The 19,695-nt window shown below is 55.5% G+C and overlaps 2 protein-coding genes across 2 annotated transcripts in view; both read right to left on the reverse strand.

Annotated features, from left to right (window-relative positions):
• Positions 1-13,221, reverse strand: PLA2G4F (phospholipase A2 group IVF; the record flags this gene model as incomplete). The annotated part of the gene is made up of 20 exons (XM_079913444.1): positions 1-258; positions 536-722; positions 1,236-1,402; positions 1,674-1,868; positions 2,882-2,989; positions 3,102-3,239; positions 3,464-3,578; positions 4,662-4,884; positions 5,142-5,278; positions 6,923-7,058; positions 7,242-7,279; positions 7,466-7,579; positions 7,668-7,837; positions 9,726-9,792; positions 10,271-10,313; positions 10,554-10,594; positions 11,026-11,154; positions 11,258-11,394; positions 11,988-12,060; positions 13,111-13,221. The coding sequence occupies 20 exons, from the start codon at positions 13,219-13,221 to the stop codon at positions 38-40; spliced, it is 2,550 nt and encodes an 849-aa protein (XP_079769570.1). The 3' UTR covers positions 1-37.
• Positions 13,222-15,141: 1,920 nt separating this feature from the next.
• The window catches only part of VPS39 (VPS39 subunit of HOPS complex), a 47,629-nt gene continuing 43,075 nt past the window's right edge, over positions 15,142-19,695 (reverse strand). The window contains exons 22-25 of the mRNA XM_079914309.1: positions 18,917-19,066; positions 18,617-18,751; positions 18,268-18,359; positions 15,142-17,192 (exon numbers count right to left, since the gene is read on the reverse strand). Coding sequence (XP_079770435.1) covers positions 17,117-17,192; positions 18,268-18,359; positions 18,617-18,751; positions 18,917-19,066 — 453 coding nt within the window. The 3' untranslated portion in view covers positions 15,142-17,116. The remainder of the gene's footprint in view (positions 17,193-18,267; positions 18,360-18,616; positions 18,752-18,916; positions 19,067-19,695) is intronic.

Below are 19,695 nucleotides of genomic sequence, written 5' to 3' on the forward strand. Positions count from 1 at the left end.
TCCCTCCTCTGTCCCAGTCTCCTGACTCCAGCCCGGGTCAGCCTCCAGCCCTGTCCCCAGCCTGTTTCTGGCCCAGAGCCAGCTGGAGGGCCTGCCGCACAGTCTCCACGTTGTTCAGAACGTTGTATCGACTCAGGGCCACCAGCCGCTCAAACTCCTGGGGCTCGTAGGTGAAGTTCATCATGCCATAAGGGGTGTCTGGCCCATTGATGACAAAGTCCCCACAGGCTTTCTCCTCATCCGTCTGTCGTTCCACACCTGCAGTGGGACGGGGAGAGAGTCTGGGCTAGGGCACTCTGTGGCTAGGAGCTGCCAGTCCAGAAACCCCCCTTCCCTAGAGCATCTGGCTGGTCTGTGGGCTCTGCCTGGGGCCACATCTCAGCTCTCTCGCCCACCGGGAGGAGCCGGGCCAGTGTGCATGCCGAGTCCAGGAAGCAGTGGCCAGCTCGGGGCCTCCAGGAGGTACACTGTCCTGGGTCCAGCACCCCATCACCACCCCAGGGCTCCGTGGGCCAGACCCAGACCTTCCCCTCACCTGGGGCCAGGTGTGTGCGGAAGGTACGGTTGACCAGGGGGAAGTGCAGCACGATGGGTGAGCGCGGGTCCTCGGCCTTGGCAAACAGGTAGCATTCACGGGGCTCCTTCAAGTCCTCAGGGGGCACCTCAGTGCTGGGGAAGGAGATGCCTCGGTCCAGGCAGTACTTCTCTGTCATCTGTAAGACCTGGGCAGACACCCAGCCCTGTGAGCTTCCGGCCCTGCCTGAGGCGCCCTGGACTCACGCTGGCCCAGGCTTCAACGCCAGCCCTGTCTCCCAGCAGCCGAGTGACTACAGGCAGCAAGAAGAGAACCCGCATCTGGGCGTGCAACCTGTCCATCACCCCACAAGCCTCGAGGGAGCCACTGACAGAGACTCCCTGGAGGGACCCTGATGGCTCTGTTGTTACCATAGCAACAAAGGGACAGCAAACCTGAACCCAGGCCCAGATAGGAGCAAGGAATCCTATCAAGAACAGCAGCGTCCAGAACAGGGGTCTTCTCTTCACCGGGATAAAGTCTCCCGAGGACTCCCTCTGGCCTCCTCTCCTGAACCCCACTCTCCTCCATCACCTCAGCAGTCCTCCCCTTCCAGCTGGGGAGACCAATGCTGCTAGCGGTGATCGCAAGGTGCCTGCCCAGGCCCTTCTCGACACCCAGCCAGGCTGCCTTAGCAAGGACCCCCCACCCCGCACCGTACCTCAAAAGGGGCATCCAGGGAATAGTCGAAGGACAGAATGAGGTCCACGGCTCTCTGCGGCTGCAGGCTCAGCGGGAACGGAGAGTTGATGGCAAAGCCTCCATCCACCAGGTACAGACAGTCCCGCATGGGAGTGAGCTGGTTGGGGAAGGCGTCCGGGTGCGAATCTGCAAGAAGACAAATGCTTGCTCTCTGCAGCAGCCCTCTTCTCTGCGCACTGGGAATGCCCCACTGTTGAGAGTTCTCCTCTTCCTACAGCCACGGGGTCTCCCACCGCAGCCCCCGGCCTGCCTTAGCACAGTCATCACAGTCCTTCCCCCACTAGCCCCTGGGCAGCAGGAGCCCCCCCCACCCAGCCCCCAGGTCAAAAGGTAGCACTGGCCCCAGGGAGCCAGAGGCACAGGCAACAGGCGGGACCCCGCCCAGAGCAGCACCCACCTTTCCAGGCCAAAAACTCCCTGCCAGACACATAGTCCTTGTGCAGGCAGAGGCCCTGGGTGAAGTTCGAGTTCTGGGCTGAGGTGAAGCGGTAGGTGAATATGTCCAGCACAGCCTGGGAGAAGGGCCCTTGCGGGGTGAAGAGCCTGGTTTGCAGCCTCGCTGGGTCATGCAGCTGGAGCTTCTGGCGGTCGTCTAGGTGGGGGTGGGATGGTGAAATACCGTGAGAAGCCCTCCTTTGTCCAGCGGTCCTCACATCTCAGGGGAGCCCCTCTGTCTCCTCCCCACGTCTCTCCTCCTTCCCCACCCCGCCTCCTGGGTCTCTGACCACTGCTTCCCCGAACCCCTTTTAAATGACTTTTTCTTTCATGTTCCCCACGTTTTGAAAGTTGACATGCACGTATTAAAAAAGTTGAAAGTTGACATTGCATGTATTAAACAACATCACCTACCCTTAAAGTTGCATATGCAACTTCCAACCAGAATTTCACCCATTAAACACCCACTGAACAGTTACCATGTGCTGTGGTGGCCACTGTGCTGGGCACAGGGATGCAGAAGTGAACAGGGCCTGACCCTGGCCCTCCAGGGCTCACGGCCTATTTAGGGGAGAATCTAAAGAGGTAATAAATGGTGACAGTGTCCCGAGGTAAGGACAACATGGGATGTGCCTACGGTTCTAGGGAACCTTGGTGGTCAGACCCTCGATCAGCCTGGAGGGATGGACTGGAACAGAGACGTCCCCTGACAAAATGATGTCTGAGCTGAACTTTAAGAACTGAGCAAAAGTTATCCAGGGAAGAAAAGTGGGAAAGGTATTCTATGCAGCAGGGGCTGAAGGGGAGCTCTGAGGTGGGGGGACAGAGTGTCAACCAGATACCCAGTGGCCCTGGGCTGAGTTGATCTAATGGGAGCCCAAGCGGAGAATTAAAGGCACAGGTTTATCACGGAGCACTCACAGCTCCCACTAGGTTTTCTGACATGGGTTCCCCACCCCTTAGCCTCTCTGTAGACCTCTGGGCATCCAGAGACCCTAAGCTAGAAGTCATTTTCTCAATATTTCTCTGAACCGAGTAGGACATCCAAGTCCTTCACTGCCTCCTCCCACATTGCTCATGCTTCTGCCAGGGCCCTGCTGCTGGAAAGAGGTATTGCGGGGGCTGGCAGGGGGGAGGGGAGGTTTGGGGGAGCAGGCTCTCTGCCCTCACCTGTGATGTTTACACTGCCTCTGCACCTCTGTAGGAAGCCGAGGTCCCAGCCGGCGGTCTTCAGGAAGATCTCATCCAGGCTGGCTGCAAACGCGCTGCCCCATATACCTAAGGAGAAAAGCAAAGTCCCCGGCCCTCACAAGTCCTCCACCGGCATCACCAACTCAGGGCCTGGCGCCTGCCCTGTCCCCTTGTCCCCAGGCCTCTGGCCTAGACTCACCCTGCAGGTAGCAAATCCGGGGCTCGGGGCGGAGCTGCAGCAGTCGCCCCATGAAGAACTCTGAGCTAAAGAGCTCAGTGGGAACATAAGCGCCATACTTGGGTAAGCCGACCTCATGGGGGGTGAACTCACACCACTCTGGGGGCGCAAAGAGGAGAGAATGTCACCAGGGGCTTCCCACCAGGACCCCATGCTTCCCCTGAGCCCTTGTGACTTAGCAGGTATCTCTGCCTTGTCAAGAGCAGGAGGCAGCAAGCCCACTGTGCTCCAAGGCTCCCACCTGTGCCCTGACAGCCCTGGCCTCTACATCCTCACACTGACCATTGCTCCCACCGGCTTCCTAGGTTCCCACGCCCAGGCACCTGCAAAGTCTTCCCCACTGATGTTGCTGCGGACGTTGACACTGGCGTAGATGGGGTAAGGGTTCTGGCCCTGGCTGACCGCCTCCTGCTGGTCAGACAGCTTGGCAGGATTTTCCTGGTCAGGAAAGAAGGGAGGCCAGTTGGCCTTTAGGGAGTTCCCTTTCCCCACCCCCATGGCCTGAGGCTCGGCACCCTGCAGGTGTGGCGTGCCCACGAGACTTTGGTTGCTAAGGCCAGGGCTCTAGAGACAACTCTCTAAGGGACAGGCTTTGGGCTGCAGCAGAGGTGAGGCCACATGGGGTTCGCGCAATTCCAGGGGCTTTGGACCCCCTTCCCTCCCATTCAAGAAAGCCTATCAGAACCCAAGGGAGTCAAGTGACATTTTTAAAAGAATAACTGGGGCTTCCCTGGTGGTGCAGTGGTTGGGAGTCCACCTGCCGATGCAGGGGACGCGGGTTCGTGCCCCGGTCCGGGAAGATCCCACATGCCGCGGAGCGGCTGGGCCCGTGAGCCAGGGCCGCTGGGCCTGCGCGTCCGGAGCCTGTGCTCCGCAACGGGAGAGGCCACGGTAGTGAGAGGCCAAAAAAAGGGAATAACTGAAAATCCAATCTACTTTCTTTGAAAAAGTAAATCACTAGAAAACATGTATTCTTTTCTTAGACATCACATTCATAACAGATAGCCACACACCAGTGGGCCAGGCCCCGCCGGGCCCCAGGGCTGAGAATCTCGCTCAGCTCTAATCTCATCTCCCGATGCATGCTGGGCCTGCAGTTCTAGGAGAAGCCACCAGGTGGCGAGAATCATGTCTGCTTGGCCGTCGGGCTGGAGTGGCATTCTGCCTCAGCAGGAGGTTGAAATCATTTGGGACCCTTTCAAAGCACACTTGTACTAGGGCTCGACCCCTCACCAACCAAAACCAGTATCTCTGGAAGTGAGACCTAGGCATGGTGTTTTTGGAAAGCTGTACAGGTGATTCTAATATGCAGACAGACCTGAGAACAGCAGACCAGCCTCTCCCTCCCAGGGAAAGCGAGATGAAGCGTGTCAGCCCACCCAGAGATCCCACCCCTTGCCCCCAGGGAGCTCAGACTTAAAGGATAGCTTTGCAAATCTCAGATCTTAGCCTAATGGGTAAGGCAGAACTAAGTGCTGGTGGACAGGAGCCATGTTCATCTATTACCTGTTCTTCTCTTACCTCCTGGTATAGGAAATATTCAATAAGAAGCCCCCAGAGGTCGATGAGGGAAGCGCTGTGGCCACTGCTTTCCCGGATCCCCAGTTCCTGGGCATAGTACTGCAGGCGTTCCATGGACATTAACCCCATCTTACTGCTGCAGACCCGCGCCTGGGCGCGCTCAATAGGGCCCTTCAAGGCCACCTGGGACCAGGCTGGGTCCTTGTAGAGTGTGGAGATGCACCTGGGCATGGAGGGAATTAGGAGCGTGGGAGCACAGTAAGGGGAGAGAGGGATACAGGTGTCTCTGAGTCACCCCTCCTCCCCCATCCCTTGCACCCACTGGCCTGCACCACCCACTCAGAGGGCCCTGGGGACTCAGTCCCTTACTGCCCTTCCTGACCCCTTTGGATCCCCGCCCCTCCCCACCAGATCACCAGGTCATACCTCTGCCTCTTCAGGGCTCTCCTTTTTTTTTTGCCCTGCCCCTACCTCACTTACCAGGTGGATCCAGAGACTCCGCTCAGATAGGTCACAGTGTCCAGGACGCCGAGCTCCTGTAGCCCGGCCAGGCTGCCATAGAGGGAAGACATGGCTCGGGTTCCACCTCCCGAACCCAACACAGCCACCACAGGCACCTGGGCACAATAATAATCATGATAACATCTACCCCCACTATTGTTCATATATTATTGCTTAGCATATCAGATATTGGTCTAAGAGCCCAACTTGTATCATCTCTTTCAGTCTTCAAAGAAACCCAATGGCATCCCCATTTTACAGGTGAGGAAACTGAGGCACAGGAAGTTAGATAATGTGCCCACGATCATACCATCAGTAAGTAATAGGCTGTCAGACTGAAGCAGTATAACCTCAGAGATGGCTCTTAACGTTGTATCAGGAAAGTATGTACCTGGGAGGTATATTGGATTCACTCAAAACAGCTAAAGCAGGGTTTCTCAACCTTGGCACTGTTGGTAATTTTGGACCAGATAATTCTTTATTGTGAGGAACTGTCCTGTGCGTTATAGGATGTTTGGCAGCGTTCCTGACCTTCACCAGGCAGATACCAGTAGCATCCCTCTCCCCTCCCCTAGTTGTGGCAATGTCTCTAGACAGTGACAAATGTCCCCTAGGTGGGTGGGGGGATGAGATTGCTCCCAGCTGAGAACCACAGAACTGAAGTGACAAAGACCAGCAGGCAGCCTGACCTGCCCCAGACACGGGAGGTCCCCAGATGTCTCTTCAGGATCAGAGGTTCCTGGTGGGATCAGACTAGAAGCTGTTGGGCTGCTCAGCTTTTCTACGAAGGTTTGGTTCATTCCACCCCAGACTTCCGGTTCCTTTCCCTGTCCTTCCTTTCTTCCCCTGTCTTGAAAAAAATGCTCCCTGGCCATTGCCCCGCAAGGTCACTGTCCCTCCAGAGCTCTGGAGGAGACAGAGCTCCCTGAAGGCAGGTCTGTGCCCTCTCTACCCTCCACCCACAGAGCGGAGATGGGGCACAGAGCAGGCATTACCAGACGAGCGGTAGGCTTGCTCAGCTTGTCAGCACTGGGCACAGGCTATGTCTCCTTAGACATCTGCAGCCAGAAGGAAGCCATCAGCCTGTTCCTGATTTACCACAGGTCTCCCCCTCAGCACTGCCTTTCCTCCTGCCTCCACTTCCAAATCCCTTTGTCCTGTTATGGACTGAATTGTGTCCTCCCCAAATTCATATGTGGAAGCCCCTATGTGACTCTCTTTGGAGAAAGAGTCTATACGGAGGTAATATAGGTTATGTGAGGTCATAAGGGTGGGGCCTTAATCCCATAGGACTGGTGTCCTTGTAAGAAGAGGAAGAGAGAGAGAGATTCCCACAAACCCCTGCACGTGCACAGAGGAAAGGCTGTGTGAGGACACAGCAAGAAGGTGGCCGTCTACCAGTCAGAAAGAGGCCTTGTCAGATAACGACTCTGACGGCACCTTGATCTTGAACTTCCAGCCTCCACGTGAGAAAATAAATGTCTGTTGTTTGAGCCACCCAGTCTGTGGCGTTCTGTTATGGCAGCCTGAGCAGACTAATACACCTCCCTTGGCTGGGGCCGTTCAGCCCTCGTTCATATGGGGGTCACATGACTCTCCCGACTGTGCCCATCAGCTCAGGCAAACGGGCCTGCCCCCTTCTTCCTCTGGTCCCCGCACTTCCTCAACGCTTCCTGTCACCTCTTAGACACACAGTCCTCTCAAGGAAGAGGTTGGATTTGGTCCCAGCAACTCTGGTGTCTGGCTCCTCCATTCCATACCTGGTTACTGTCGGGAGCCTGGCTCAATCCCAGCACCTGCTGTAGGGCCTTGGATACGACGTGCTTCCTCTTATCCAGAAACTCCTGTTCCCCGTCACAGAGGTCGAAGCCAAGACGCAGGTCCAGGTCCCCAGAGCTGCCTCAGAGTGGGTGGGGGTGGGGTATTGGGTGACTGTTCAGTGGAGAGCCTCCGGCCAAACCCATTTTCACGGGAGCAGACAGATGCACATTCCGTGGAACCTCCCAGAAAGATGCCACAGGACCCAGTCACCCCCAACGCCCGCTGAGCCGTAGGCAGAAGAGTCTCCGCGCCGCTCACCTCACTTCTGCCTTCACACTCATAGCCACCTCCTGGCCCTGGAAGAGACAACAGCCCATCCCTGAGCGCTATGAGAGGGACTCTCATTTGCAGCCCCGGTTGCTCTGGTAATTCAGGCCCAGGTGTGGACACCATGGCTGGCCTGATTTGACCCCCTCCCCCAGACCTTTTGTGGGGGTCACAGAGCAGGCAGGGGCCCCTCAGGCACCCAGACGGAGCCTTACCTCGCCCAGGGCCACGACATACTGCTGCTCCCGACCTAGGGCCAGAGAGGAGAGCAGGATGCCCGCCTCGCCCAGCTTGCTGGTCTGGACCTCCAGCTCAGCACTTGGGCCGCTCTACAGAGAAGAAAACACCCAGGAAAAGGGGCCTCGTCCAGGCTGGATGGATTCTGTCGTCTGCGCCTTCCCAGGCTCCGTCACTCACCTGCAGGGCCGTGAGCTTCTCTCCCAGCTCCACCTCCAGCCTGGAACTGAGCACTGGGTTTACGTGGAAGGTGAACGTGGCTGGGAGGCCTGCCTCCAGGGGAGGCTGCAGGGGCAAGAGCTGGGGCTTCTCGTAGGCCCCGGGCACTGCCAGCCGAATCTGCCTGGAGCCTGGGAGCAGAGGGCCTAGGTGAGTGCCAGGTGAGGGGGTGAGAGTGGGGGGTGCGTGGCCCGTGACGGTAGCACGCCGAGCAGCAAGTCCCCTTTCCTTCCCCTTGGAAGTGCCAACTCATCGCCCTGCCCACTCTCTGGCAATGGGCCCTACAGACATCATGAAGGACACTCGGGGTCCTATAACCTGCTCCGGTCAGAGCTGGGAGCCTGGGATGGGGACGGCACACACAGTGCTCAGGGAAGGGCCCCTGTCCGGAGCTTATGGGGTGAGGATTTTGAGATTATTATATTAAGTATATAAAATATAATTCTATAATTACCATATTATAATGATCATATATTAATTATTACATTAATTACCAGTTTTCAACTGGTAGTTCCCCCTCTCTTGCTCCATTCAAGCCCTGTGCTCATTGCCTTGGGGGAGGTTTGTGGCCAGAGAGAAAGCAAACAGGCTGCACGTTGTTTCCAAAGCATAAGCCCTTGGGAGAACATAGAGGGTTTGCAGGGGATGTAAAAGGAAGAAGTGGGTTCGTGGCACAGGGACGGTAGGCTTGGGGAAGTGGAGGAGAGCCAGCCCCGGCCTGGTGAGGCCAGCTGTGGGGAGGCAGAGGGAGGCCTGTGGGCCCAGGAGCAGCGGGGCCCACCCTGTTCCTGTAGCTTTCTGGAGAGCAGGCAAGACCCCAGAGAGAAATGGCTACACATGACACCCAGGAAGAGGGGACCCCAGACAGACCCACGAAAGAGCCCCTAACGCCTCAGGAACCGACGTCCAAATGGAATCCCTGTCCCTACATGCCCTCCTTAGCACTAAATGAGACCGGGGGACTTGACATGACCAGGGGTGGGAGGGAATTAGAGAAAATAAGGAAAGTGATCCTTCTCTCATATCACGGTTTACAGACTGAGATTGATAAGGGCTGTTCACTGTCAGAGACAACAGAAGCTGTGGTGGGGAGAGCAGATGGGCCCCGGGTGTCACAGAGCTGGGCCTGGGCCTGGCTCTACCGCTTACTGGCTGTGTGACCTTAACAAAGTTTCTTCTTTGAGCCTCAGTCTCATGAATTAAAGGAGGATAATGACTGTACCTACGTTACGAGGTTGTTATGAGGATTAAAAGATGAAACACTGTAAAATGCTTAGACCAGTGCCTGACTCATAGTAAGTGCGCCATGTTACCTGGGCACGACTCAGCCCATAGGCTCAGACTCCCAGTGTCGGAGAGGACCTTAGCTGTCATGCAGCCTCCGCTCCCCTCCCAAAGCTGGCACCCCTCCCGAGTGGCTGTCCCCTGTGGCAGACTGCCATGGCCCCAGTTCTTCACTTCTGGAGTTCTCACTCTTTGCCATGTGGCCTTGCTTTCTCTCACTAAAGAGCTTGGCTATATTCCTTGCCCTTCAACTTAGAGTCAGCCTTGTGCTTGTTTTGGTTAACAAAATGTTAGTGAGGGCTGTGATGTGACCAAAGGCTCGAAAAGCACTTGCTCATCCGGCCATACGCTTTTGTACCTGTGCCAGTGTCTTAAGAACATGCCCAGGCTTGTACGCTGGCCACAGGAGGTGGATGAGGGACATGGGAGCAGAGCCAGGTCACTCCACCAAGCCCAGCCTAGATCAGCCATGCCCCAGCTGACCACCAGATGTGTCTGCCACTGAGATTTTGTGGGTGTCTTTTGTACAGCAGTAGTTGAACCGATACAGCCTCTGTGCTTGAATACTCCCAGGGATGGAAATTTACTGCTTCTGGAGGCAATCCATGTCATCCTTGGTCAGCTTTCAGCAGTGAAAAATTAAGAACTTTCTGCCCCAGACCCATCTTCTTGAAACCAGCAGTCCCCAATCCCCCAGGAGAGAAGGCAAGACCCAAGGCCCCTGACCAGACTCACCATACTCTTGATGTGGGGCTGTCCCATCTCCCCTGAGGGTGCCCTGGATTCTCAGACAGGGCTGAGCCTGAGGAAAGCAGAGGCCTGTGGGAGCCAGACAGTCCACAGGGCCCTGCACAGGGCCTGAACCAGGATGGAGGGAGGGAAGGGTATCTGGGGCAGGGTCGAGCTAACATCCTTCCCAGGGCCTGTGCCTTACGAGTAGGGGTCTTCTGTCACAGCCACCCCCACCCCAGGACTCAGAGGAATTGGTCCCTGGTGGGAAAGGGGGAGGAGATGAGGGGCCCTGACGGTGGCTCCTTGGCCAACTCAGAAGCCAGGTGAGCAGTGTGCTGTGCACAGGTGGAAAGCCTGGCTTCTGGGCTATTCCATCAGGTGGGAGGAAAGGTGCCCCTTTGTCCCTGGAGGTGCCTCCCCAGCACATCTCCCCTCTGAGGAGGGGTTGAGTGTCCTTCATGCAAGTGGGCATGATGGGCTCAGTCGTGGACTCCCCAGTCCCCCATCCCCCAGCCCTGGGCAGCCCCAAGCTGGCCACCCCTACTTACCACCAGGACCCCATTGGTGATGACTTCAGACGCCGGCACCTGGCTACAAAGGATGAGGGGCTTATGGGATGCCTGAATCCCTCAAGATGGCTATTACTATAATAATGTAACCAGAGCAGCTGGAAGAGCCTGGGGAGCATGGCAGGTTTGTGGGTAGGGGTGGGCATCAAGGTCAGGACATCCCCTCTCAGGCCAGGCCAACGCAGGACCTGGTGGCTGACAGCTGGGAGCTTTGGGTGGGTCTCAGAGTAAATGGGAGGGTACAGGCTCCACCTGGACTCACCTGTCCTCCAAAAGAAATTCCACCTGCAGCTCTTGTGAATCCTACATGGAGGGAGCAAGGGAGCGCCAGTTTTCAGAGGTCCCAGAGCCTCAGGACCTTCCCCTCCGACCCCTGGTTCTGCTCAGCTCCAGCGACTAGAAGGCCAGATTGATGCTGGGGCTGCTCGTGGGCACAGGACAGGGTAGCAACATCGCCACTAGGAGCTCCATCTGTTCAAGGCTGTGGACAGGCGCTGTTCTAGACACTGAGGATTCGGCAGTGACCGAGACACACAAAGCCCCTGCCTTCAAGGAGCCCACGTGTTGGCTTCCCTCAGGGAAGGCGTGCTTGTGGGAAAGCTTTGTGGGGTCATTGCTGCAGGGTGGAGGAGGGTCTGTCTTGGAGGTTGGGCCTGTGCTGATGGGGAGCCCCCCGTGCCAGGGCCTCTTCTCCCGGTACTGGGCTCATGGCTGGCTCAGGTGGAACCGCTCACCTGGTGGCTGAGTGGGAAGGTGTGTCTGCGCGGTTGGTGGGGCTTGAGGCTCCTCAGGTCAAACAACAGCAGGGAGAGCTGGTCACTGTCCAGGACGTCCTTGTCGTAGAGGGTAAGCTCCAGGACGTTCTGGGGGCAGGGCAGGAGGCAGGGGGGCCTGAGGCAGGGCGGAGGGCAGGCACCTGGGAGGAGCCCTCTCCCTCCGCAGCCCCAGCCCCTCGCTGACCCTCACCTTCACGGCGCCGTGGACCCGGTAGTGGAAGGTTTCGTTCCATTCGGGGTCACGGCAGTTGGCTACCACCCTTGTCTGGGCCGGGCTGGGGGACGCTGTGTGCAGACACAGCTGCACGTAGCAGTCTGCTTTGGACACTGTAGGTGGGATGGGGAGGGTTCCTCAGTCTCTAGCTCTTACGGCTGGAAAGGTTGCCTGGAGGAGACTGGGGCTGGACGGGAAGGGACAGAGGAGGCTGCCCGCATAGCAGGGTGGGGCGGGGAGAGATACCGGAGAGCCCATGTCCTTGACTCCGTCTCCACCAGTTACACCTCCTATTCAACTGAATGGAGATCCTGCTGCAGCCAATTCAAAAGGTCATGTGACAGCGCAGAGCACTGAGTCATTCCCAGAAAGGGCCTGATTCAGGAAACAAGGTCCCGCCCAGCGTGAGCACTGGCGTGGAAACCCCTAGAGAGAGACGGTAACGTGTGGCGGCAGCAGGCCTCACACGCTCACCCAGGCTGGCAACCTCCACGAGCCAGCCTCAGGGAGGAGGTGGTGGTCTGCACACTGCCTTCCCCTCCAGCTCCCGCAACCTGCCCCAGGCTGTGGCCCGGGCTCCCTCACCAGAGAGCCCTCCATCCGCTCCACTCTAAACACACATGCATGCTTCAGGCCAGCCCCTGTTGAGCTCTGGGGAGGCCCCAGGGAGAGGAAGGGAGAAAGCATGAAATTGGGGGTCACTCACACAGGTCTGCGCCCCGGATATTTCTGGCCCTCAGCACCTTCACCTGGAGGTCATAGTATGGGTGGGTCTCCCGCTGAAAGGACAGAACTCCGGGGACTCAGTTCCAGGAAGCCGGGTGTGAGGCCTGACCTCCCTGCCGTGGTGCCCACCCAGGGCTTCCCTTGTCCCATCGCAGGGCGGCAGCCTGGCCCAGGGTCACTGACGTCACTGTGCCAGAGACCCAGGAGGCCTCGACAGAGCAAGCGCTGGGAGCTGAGTGTGTCGGTGATGAACCTGACCTTGGAATCAGTCAGGCTGGGATCAAATCTAAGCTGCACTGTGGACTAGCTAACTGGCCTTGGGCAAGAGACTCGATTTCCCTGTGCTTTAGTTTCTCTGTCTCGAAAGTGGGGGTTATGATGATAATCTCACAGGGTTGTAGCGAGTTTTAAACAAGAAGTCGTACAAACTGCCTGGCATAAGTGCTTAATACGTGGAGCCATTTTCACTAATTATGTTTATTATGAACCACGAACGTGCAGCCCCCCTGCCTACAGTGCTGGGGCTGTAGCTTGAGAGTCAAAGTGAGAGCTGGAGAGACGTGCTTAAGAAGATTAAGTATCAACAGAGAAAACTGTGATGGACCCCACCCACTAGCTCCTAACAAAGGCTAGAAGACGGCCCAAGAGGGTGCGGGCAGGTAAAGGGAAACCAAGAGTCACCCAGCGGGTACCGGTCTGATGAGTCGCTAAGGAGACGGCAGCTCGGGCTCAGGAGAGATAACAGTAGACTGCCGCCTCCTGGGAGTGAGACGATCTCCTCCAGATCCCAGAGAGTGCCTCATTCCCCCCACTCCCTCAACCCCCAAACCCCATTCTACAGCCAGGCTAGGGCTTACCGGGCTAAAGCCAATCAGCTGCAAGCGTCACATGGCTTCCATTTCCTAACCGGGGGTGATTAACTTCAAGATTATTATTATTTGGCCAAGCTCTCTAAGCTCTACCAGGTAATCTGGAGCAAATCGGTCCTGGCCCAGATCAAAATGCATTCCCAGGGCTGGCCCCAGTCTCCACAGGGCCCTGTGCGCCCAGGACTCCTCCTGTCCACACAACCCCCCCCGCCCCGGGGAGATCAGGTACTTTACCCACCACCGCCTCCACTGAGGTTCCCTCTTCTGTCTCTTCTGCAGCAACACCGCACCCACGAGGGACAGCTCCTTGCCTGTCAGCCACCTGGGCCACAGTGCCCAGAGCATGGCCGGGCAGCCTGGCTCCCGGCAGGAAGCCCTGCCTGCGCTCCTCTGGCTACACTGGCTGCCGGCTCAGGTCTGACAGGTAGCTGGAGTGGGGAGGGTGGAGCAGGCTGCTCTGCTGAGGACTCACAGCTGAGGCTGGAGATGGGGTTTGACGAGCTCCAGGAAGTGACTGGAGCCCAGTGTCCTCTAGCAGGAGGGACTTTAGACCCTCTCAAAGAGGATGAGGAACTGGCACTCTGGTTCCCAAACCTAGACCCTGGTTATCATGGCGCTGCTTATGGAAAATAGATGCCTGCGCCTTACTCCCCAGACGATTTGATTTATAGGGTGTGGCTAGAACCCAGGTGTTCGTACTTCCATCAAGCCTTTTAGATGATGCAGACACAGGTGGTCCAGGGAACAGCAGAGCCAGAAAGTGCTGCATCAGGGGCCTAGGTTCCCCAAGCTATCAGAAGAGACTCAAACTAACACCTTTCAAATCCCACCTCCCCCACGGCTCTTAAGCAGAAACATGGAAATCTCTGATTCCCCACAGTGTTTCATCTGGACTCAAAGGTGTTTCTAATCCCTCAGGGCCTCTCTCATTTGTTCCCCAAACACTGAGAGGCTGCTGTGTGCCAGACACTGTGCTAGGCCCTGGTCCAAGGGTGAGGAGGGCCCAACTGTATCCTGAAGAAATTCAGACTCGTGATTCCCCGCTGTGGCTTCTAACCAGGACCCCTTCCTGAATCCGCGGAAATACCTGGATGGTCCAGGAACAGAAGTAGGGATATGGTCAGGTGGTATCGATAAGGGCAGGTAAAAACCGGCCTGCCTGTCCTTAAGCTACTAGAGATAAAGGCTTTAGAGGGTCCCCTTTGACCATCGTGAGCCTTAGGCTGCAGGTGGTGTGTAATGCTCCCTTTTCTGCAGACCGCAACCACCTAGGTGGCCAAGACAGGCAAAGTTTCTGGAAGAAAGGATCTCTAGGGCAGTGAGCTGTTGGGAGATACATTTCTTTTCCTCAACCAAGACCCAATCATCTCCACTCTCCTCCCCAGTGCCCAAGTTGGGAGACTGAAAAGATGACATTCCAAAATAAGGTGATTCAACTCTGAAATGAACTCTGCAGGCAAGTTCAGACCAGAAATTCCCAGAACTGCTGTTGGCAAGGTCCCAAGGGGGAGGGGCTGTTTTTGCTTAATTTGGAGCATGAGGCCAAGACCTGTGCTGGGGTCTCAGAAGTGCCAGTTCCAGCTTCTTAGTGACCTGTATGCACAATGTGGAGGCCCACGGAGCCACGGCAGGGGAGCCTGAGGGAGGGGCACGGAGCTAGCTGGGGGCAGAGCCAGGCCTGGCGTCCAGGACCCCTGACTGATTAGAGTGCTTTCTGGGCTGTACCACACTCTCTCCTGGAAGTCATCGGACCCATGCCTCAAGAAAGTCATACCTCTTAGTCCCAGACGTTTTTTCATCCCCAGGAAAAACTCAGGATGGCCAGAGATGGCTCCAGAGAGGGACACAGAAGGACCAGATTGCCTTTTTGGAGCTGGCCAAAGTGGACCAACACTTCTCCACTTCTCAAACATCCCTAGGTCCCTTAATCCCACCAAGTCAACATCTTTCCTGCCTGTCTCAGTCATTATGAGCTGCAGGAAGAGGAAGACGCACAAGGCCCTAATACGTGAAGCGAAGGGCAAGTAGTTTGGATCAGCTAGAGTTGCAGTGTCTACTAGCACTTTGTGATGCTGGAAATGTTCTGTATCTGTGCTGTCAATATCAGCTACACGCTAGCTGTACTGGACGGCACACATCAAGACAGCAGTGTTATACTGACTTTTTTTCTCAGTCACTAATTGGATTAGTCTTCTCGATTATTAACGTCTTTGTTATTTTCACCAAATCCCACAGGAAAGGGGGAAAAAGAGACCCAGACAGGCTTGGTTTCGTACTTCATGATGTTTATTATGAGAGATCTTCGTCGTCCTCACTACAGAGCTTTCATCTCCAGCCTTCTCCACACCTCCACGGAGGGCAGAGTCCAGGGAAGGAGAATGGAGTTCAGGAAAACTGGGTCGTTTATGTATTCCAGAAGGGAAGGAGACACACATTCTTCATTCTACTGCTTCAAACACGTGTGCCACACAGGTAGGGAGATACACACACTGCAGGCGGGGAAGGCAGGGCGCGTGGGGCGGGGCCAGTTTCTGCGGCTGCTCCCAGCGGAAGCTCAGTCCAAGCCACTGCAAACAGGGCCCCAGGGAAGCACTGCATCTTAGCGGGGGCGTGGCCAGTGGGACACGGATCTTGTGAAGCGCTGCTCGGCTGCCTCTGTGAGCGATGCTGACTGACGGCCCTCACTCCGTCCCTTCAGACCCTCCGCAGAGAGCGTGCCTGGGAGGACCCTCATCTACACCAGCAAGTCAGGCTACAACACAGGCCCCAGATAGCACGGTGCTGGGGTTTAGAAAGGATCTCATGTCAAGGACAGGCCACTAGAACAGTGTCAGTATCGGGTGCTGGCACATACCCTCATTACTGTTAGAAACACTGGGGTAACAAGACGGTGCATCTACAAAATCCCCAGGATGACAGGATGCAGGGCCGCTGTCCCTGTGTCCTCAGCCTGCAGTGCTAGGCACCCCTCCTGTGGGCTCTAGAGCCCCGTGGGAGGCAGGGTCTCCCCCGAACACAAACAAGTGCTCAGCGGATCTGGCGGGGAGTTATGTCACAAACTCCTGCTGCCAGCAGCTCGGCCGACTCTCGGCTGTCCCCGAGCACCTCACAAGCACGCCCTACATCACGTCAGTGTCAGTTCCTGATCTGATCGTTCTCTGAGTGCAGCAGAGATCCACCTACCTACCATAACCCAGAGCCATCCTCCAACCCCTGCAAAACAAAGCTGGAGAACAATGGCCAGGCCAAGGTGTAAGGTAGGCGGATGACACTGGCTGGGAAGAGAAAGGTGCCCAGAGCACAAAGCACGCTGCTCAGAAAGCCTAAACCAACCTGCCCTGGGTGGCTGGTGGATGAACCAGGAGCAGGGGCCTCTGTGGACACCTGCCAAGAGGTCACATACCCAGGGCAGCCCACCCTTAGAGCAGCCGTCACACTCGGCCCGAGGGACCGAGAATGAGGCTCTCCTAAGCTTCCAGGCACAGTGCATACAGTCCAGGGAGGATCTATTTACAACACACCTGACAATCGAGCAATGTATTCCTAGAAACTGGGACTTCCTCTTGCTTCTCATTTTACCTTGTTTAAAATACTAGTTATTCCCGGTGTCAGGAAAATAGGAGAGAAAGTCTGGGTGGAGAAGTTGGGGGGTGAGATAAAGGAAGAAAATAAGTAGAAAGTGAAGGAGACTGAAAAATAAAGATCCGAGTGGAGAGACTGGTGGGGGGACACAGGGTCAGTGACTATAAAGTGACCAGCATTACCTAGAGGACGGGCCATTTGGCCTTTGCAGCCAGAGGAGCTCTGGTACTCCAGGACTTCAGGCAGCTGAGCTGAGGGCTCCTGTGAAGTCCTGCATGTATCTTAATAGAAAACTTGGAATAAACAACCCCAGGGTTGCAAACACTTGAGACAGTTTCCTTATTCAGGTGACTGGAATGCAAAGACAGGATGGTGCCCTTCCCCGTCTCCTCCTGTCCAAGCAGGTATAAAATTCTCCAGAATTGCCTGCAACATAATGGTATATAAGGTGTAACTAATTGTTTTTTCTATTAAAAGTCTGGCAACGCCAGAACACAAGTCTCATTGGTTCAGAGATGTTCCACGGCACAAGGTAGCTAGTAGTGTCCAAATGGGGAGACTCCTGGTGGTGGCAGCAGCCCCCGATTCCCCAGGCCGGGGCTCTCCCCGCCTCTGGGATAGCCGAGTTGTCCGCTGCTCAGTCTTCGGCTTGCTGGGCTCAGGTGTCAGCCGGATTGACCTCTTTGGAGCAGAAATAGTGCACGACCACCCCATTGGGGTATCTTGCAAATGCACTGCAGGGAAGGAAAATGACCTGGGAGTGAGGACTGCCTCTAAGAGAAGACCACTTCTTACTGGAAAAGGCACCTTACCGGGTGCCATTCCAGAAGCCGCCCACCCTAACCACAAAGAACAGCCTGGCATCTCTGGACTTACGTAGCCACCATCTCTGGCAAATATCCGAACAGAGGATGAGGTCCACGCCATTTGAGCGCATGGGGATATTTCTTACTGTCATCAATGTGCAAGCACAGGCAGATGGGGCAGTACCCCAGCCTGGCTCAGCAGCGGCTGAGAGCCGACTGCTCATCAGAACAAGTTTTGGGCTAATTTTTTTTTTTTTTTAATATTTGTTTATTTATTTGGTTGCACCAGGTCTTAGTTGCAGCAGGTGGGCTCCTTAGTTGCGGCATGTGAACTCTTAGTAGCAGCATGCATGTGGGCTCTAGTTCCCTGACCAGGGATCAAACCTGGACCCCCTGCACTGGGAGTGTGGAGTCTTATCCACTGCGCCACCAGGGAAGTCCCTTGGGCTAATTTTAACAAAGAACAGCGAGTCTTTCTAAAGGAAAGGGTTCTTCCAGCCATATAAGAAAAAGCACAAATCATTCTTCTTTGAAGGAAAGGGGACTGACTGGAGCATATGCCTTAAAACAGAATGATGCTGCCTCAGGATTTTACTCAAGTCATGAGGCAGCAGGTGGAAAGACCTTTTTCTTCCTTCGGAGGTGTATCCTTAAAAGATAAGGACTTCCTGCCCACATACAGCTCTCACACACCCCCTGGCTACGTCACAGTGTTTAGCTGCCAGAGGGGAAGGGCTTTATGGGCAAGGAGTCAAGAGCTCCATGCCATACATTTCAGGCCTTTAAATTCTCAAACCCCCTCCACACCCCCGGCAGACAACGTGGCCTGCCCTCTGGAGGCTCAAGAACTAAAAGCGGCCCAGATAGTCTGCAGCTGCACTTTCCTCTTTGGCTAAGGGGCATAGGGACATTTAAATCCATCCTGAGTGTGAGGGACATTTAAATCCATCCTGAGTGTGACCCGCATCAGAGCCAACAGTGCATAGCTGTGGATGAGGCTCACCTGTTCCCAATCTTCTTCTTACACACCATGCACACCTTCTCCTCTGTGATGATGCACTTCACCTGCTGGTGTAAAATCCGCTCTTCCTGGACCTGGGAGCAGAGAGATGGGGGGAAAAGTCCCAATGTCCAGCAGGTATTTAGAACAGAAGGAAGGGCCAGCGCTGTCTCATTTCCCGGCCCACAGAGACTCCCCTAATTGAAACACCTGCATTTAAATGCCCAGTTGGTTACCGATCAGCTTGAACTAGAGTTCAAAAGCATAAAGCTCTGCCTTGATCTACAGGGAACGCGGTAACTGTCTCACACTGAAAAGTACACGCCTGCCCTCATGTCTGAAAGGCTCATACCCTCAGGAACTCTGCATGGAGAAGGTTCTTGAGCACTTGATTGAACCGTTTCCTTTGTGCATTCTCTTCCAAGACCTTTTCCAGAAAGATGCGTATATCGTTAATCTGAGTGTTCGCTGGCAGAAGGTTGATGGCCTGGGGACGGGAAGAGAGAAGGGAATAGGGTGAGGCAGGACACGAGTGAGACTGAGGAAATGCCTGACGTCACGGAGCCCTCGAACCCCAGTCCCTCCTCTGGGCCCTCTTCTCATTCCATGCTGTCCACACGCGCCCTCCGTCTCCCCAAGAAGAACTCCTGACCTTGGTGGTATCCAGTTTGCCGTGGTGCAGCTCGAGGACCTGCAGGGCAGCTTGGAGGTTGGCTTGTGGCTCCAGCAGTTCCAGCTTGATTGGCCCCAGGCAGTGAACGCTGGGTGGGGACAGGTACATCCGGAGCAGGGACAGATACACCTGTCTCATACACAACAAGCCACGCATGTCAGGCTGGCAGCAACCCTCCCAGAACCCCCAGTGTGACCACACCTAAAGGCAAGAGGGTTGGTCTATAGGAACAGCTGTCACGGAGCATTTAAAACTCATCATTTTTCACCTTTCAAAAAATTTTGTAAAGTCAGTCAACTGAAGATGTCAAAAATTAAAGATCGTGTTCTCCCTGAGAGGAAAAAAAATCAAATGCCTTGTATTTGTTTTGCATTACACTGTTAACAAAACGACTCAAAGAGATCCCTCATTTCCTTTGGCTTCGAAGGCTGAGACCCTGCCACGTATTAGCAGGTGAGGATTACCCAAGATGAGATGCTGCATCTCCTACTGGTACCCGTACCACAGAGGTTCTCAGACTCAGCACTCAATATTCTGGGCCGAATAATTCTTTGCTGGGTCTGTGCTGTGCACTGTTTAATACCAACCCTGGCCTCTACCTCCTAGATTCCAGTAGCACCCCTACCCCCAGTCATGGCCACCAAAAACGTCTTTGTACATTGACAGATCCATGTGCAGTCTAGACAGAGCACACGTGTGCACCTTACCAGAACCATCAGATGTTCCTTCTCAACAGGCTGACCACATAAATTTATTAC

This window comes from Stenella coeruleoalba, assembly GCF_951394435.1.
Source record: "Stenella coeruleoalba genome assembly, chromosome: 2".
Classification (NCBI taxonomy): Eukaryota; Metazoa; Chordata; class Mammalia; order Artiodactyla; family Delphinidae; genus Stenella; species Stenella coeruleoalba.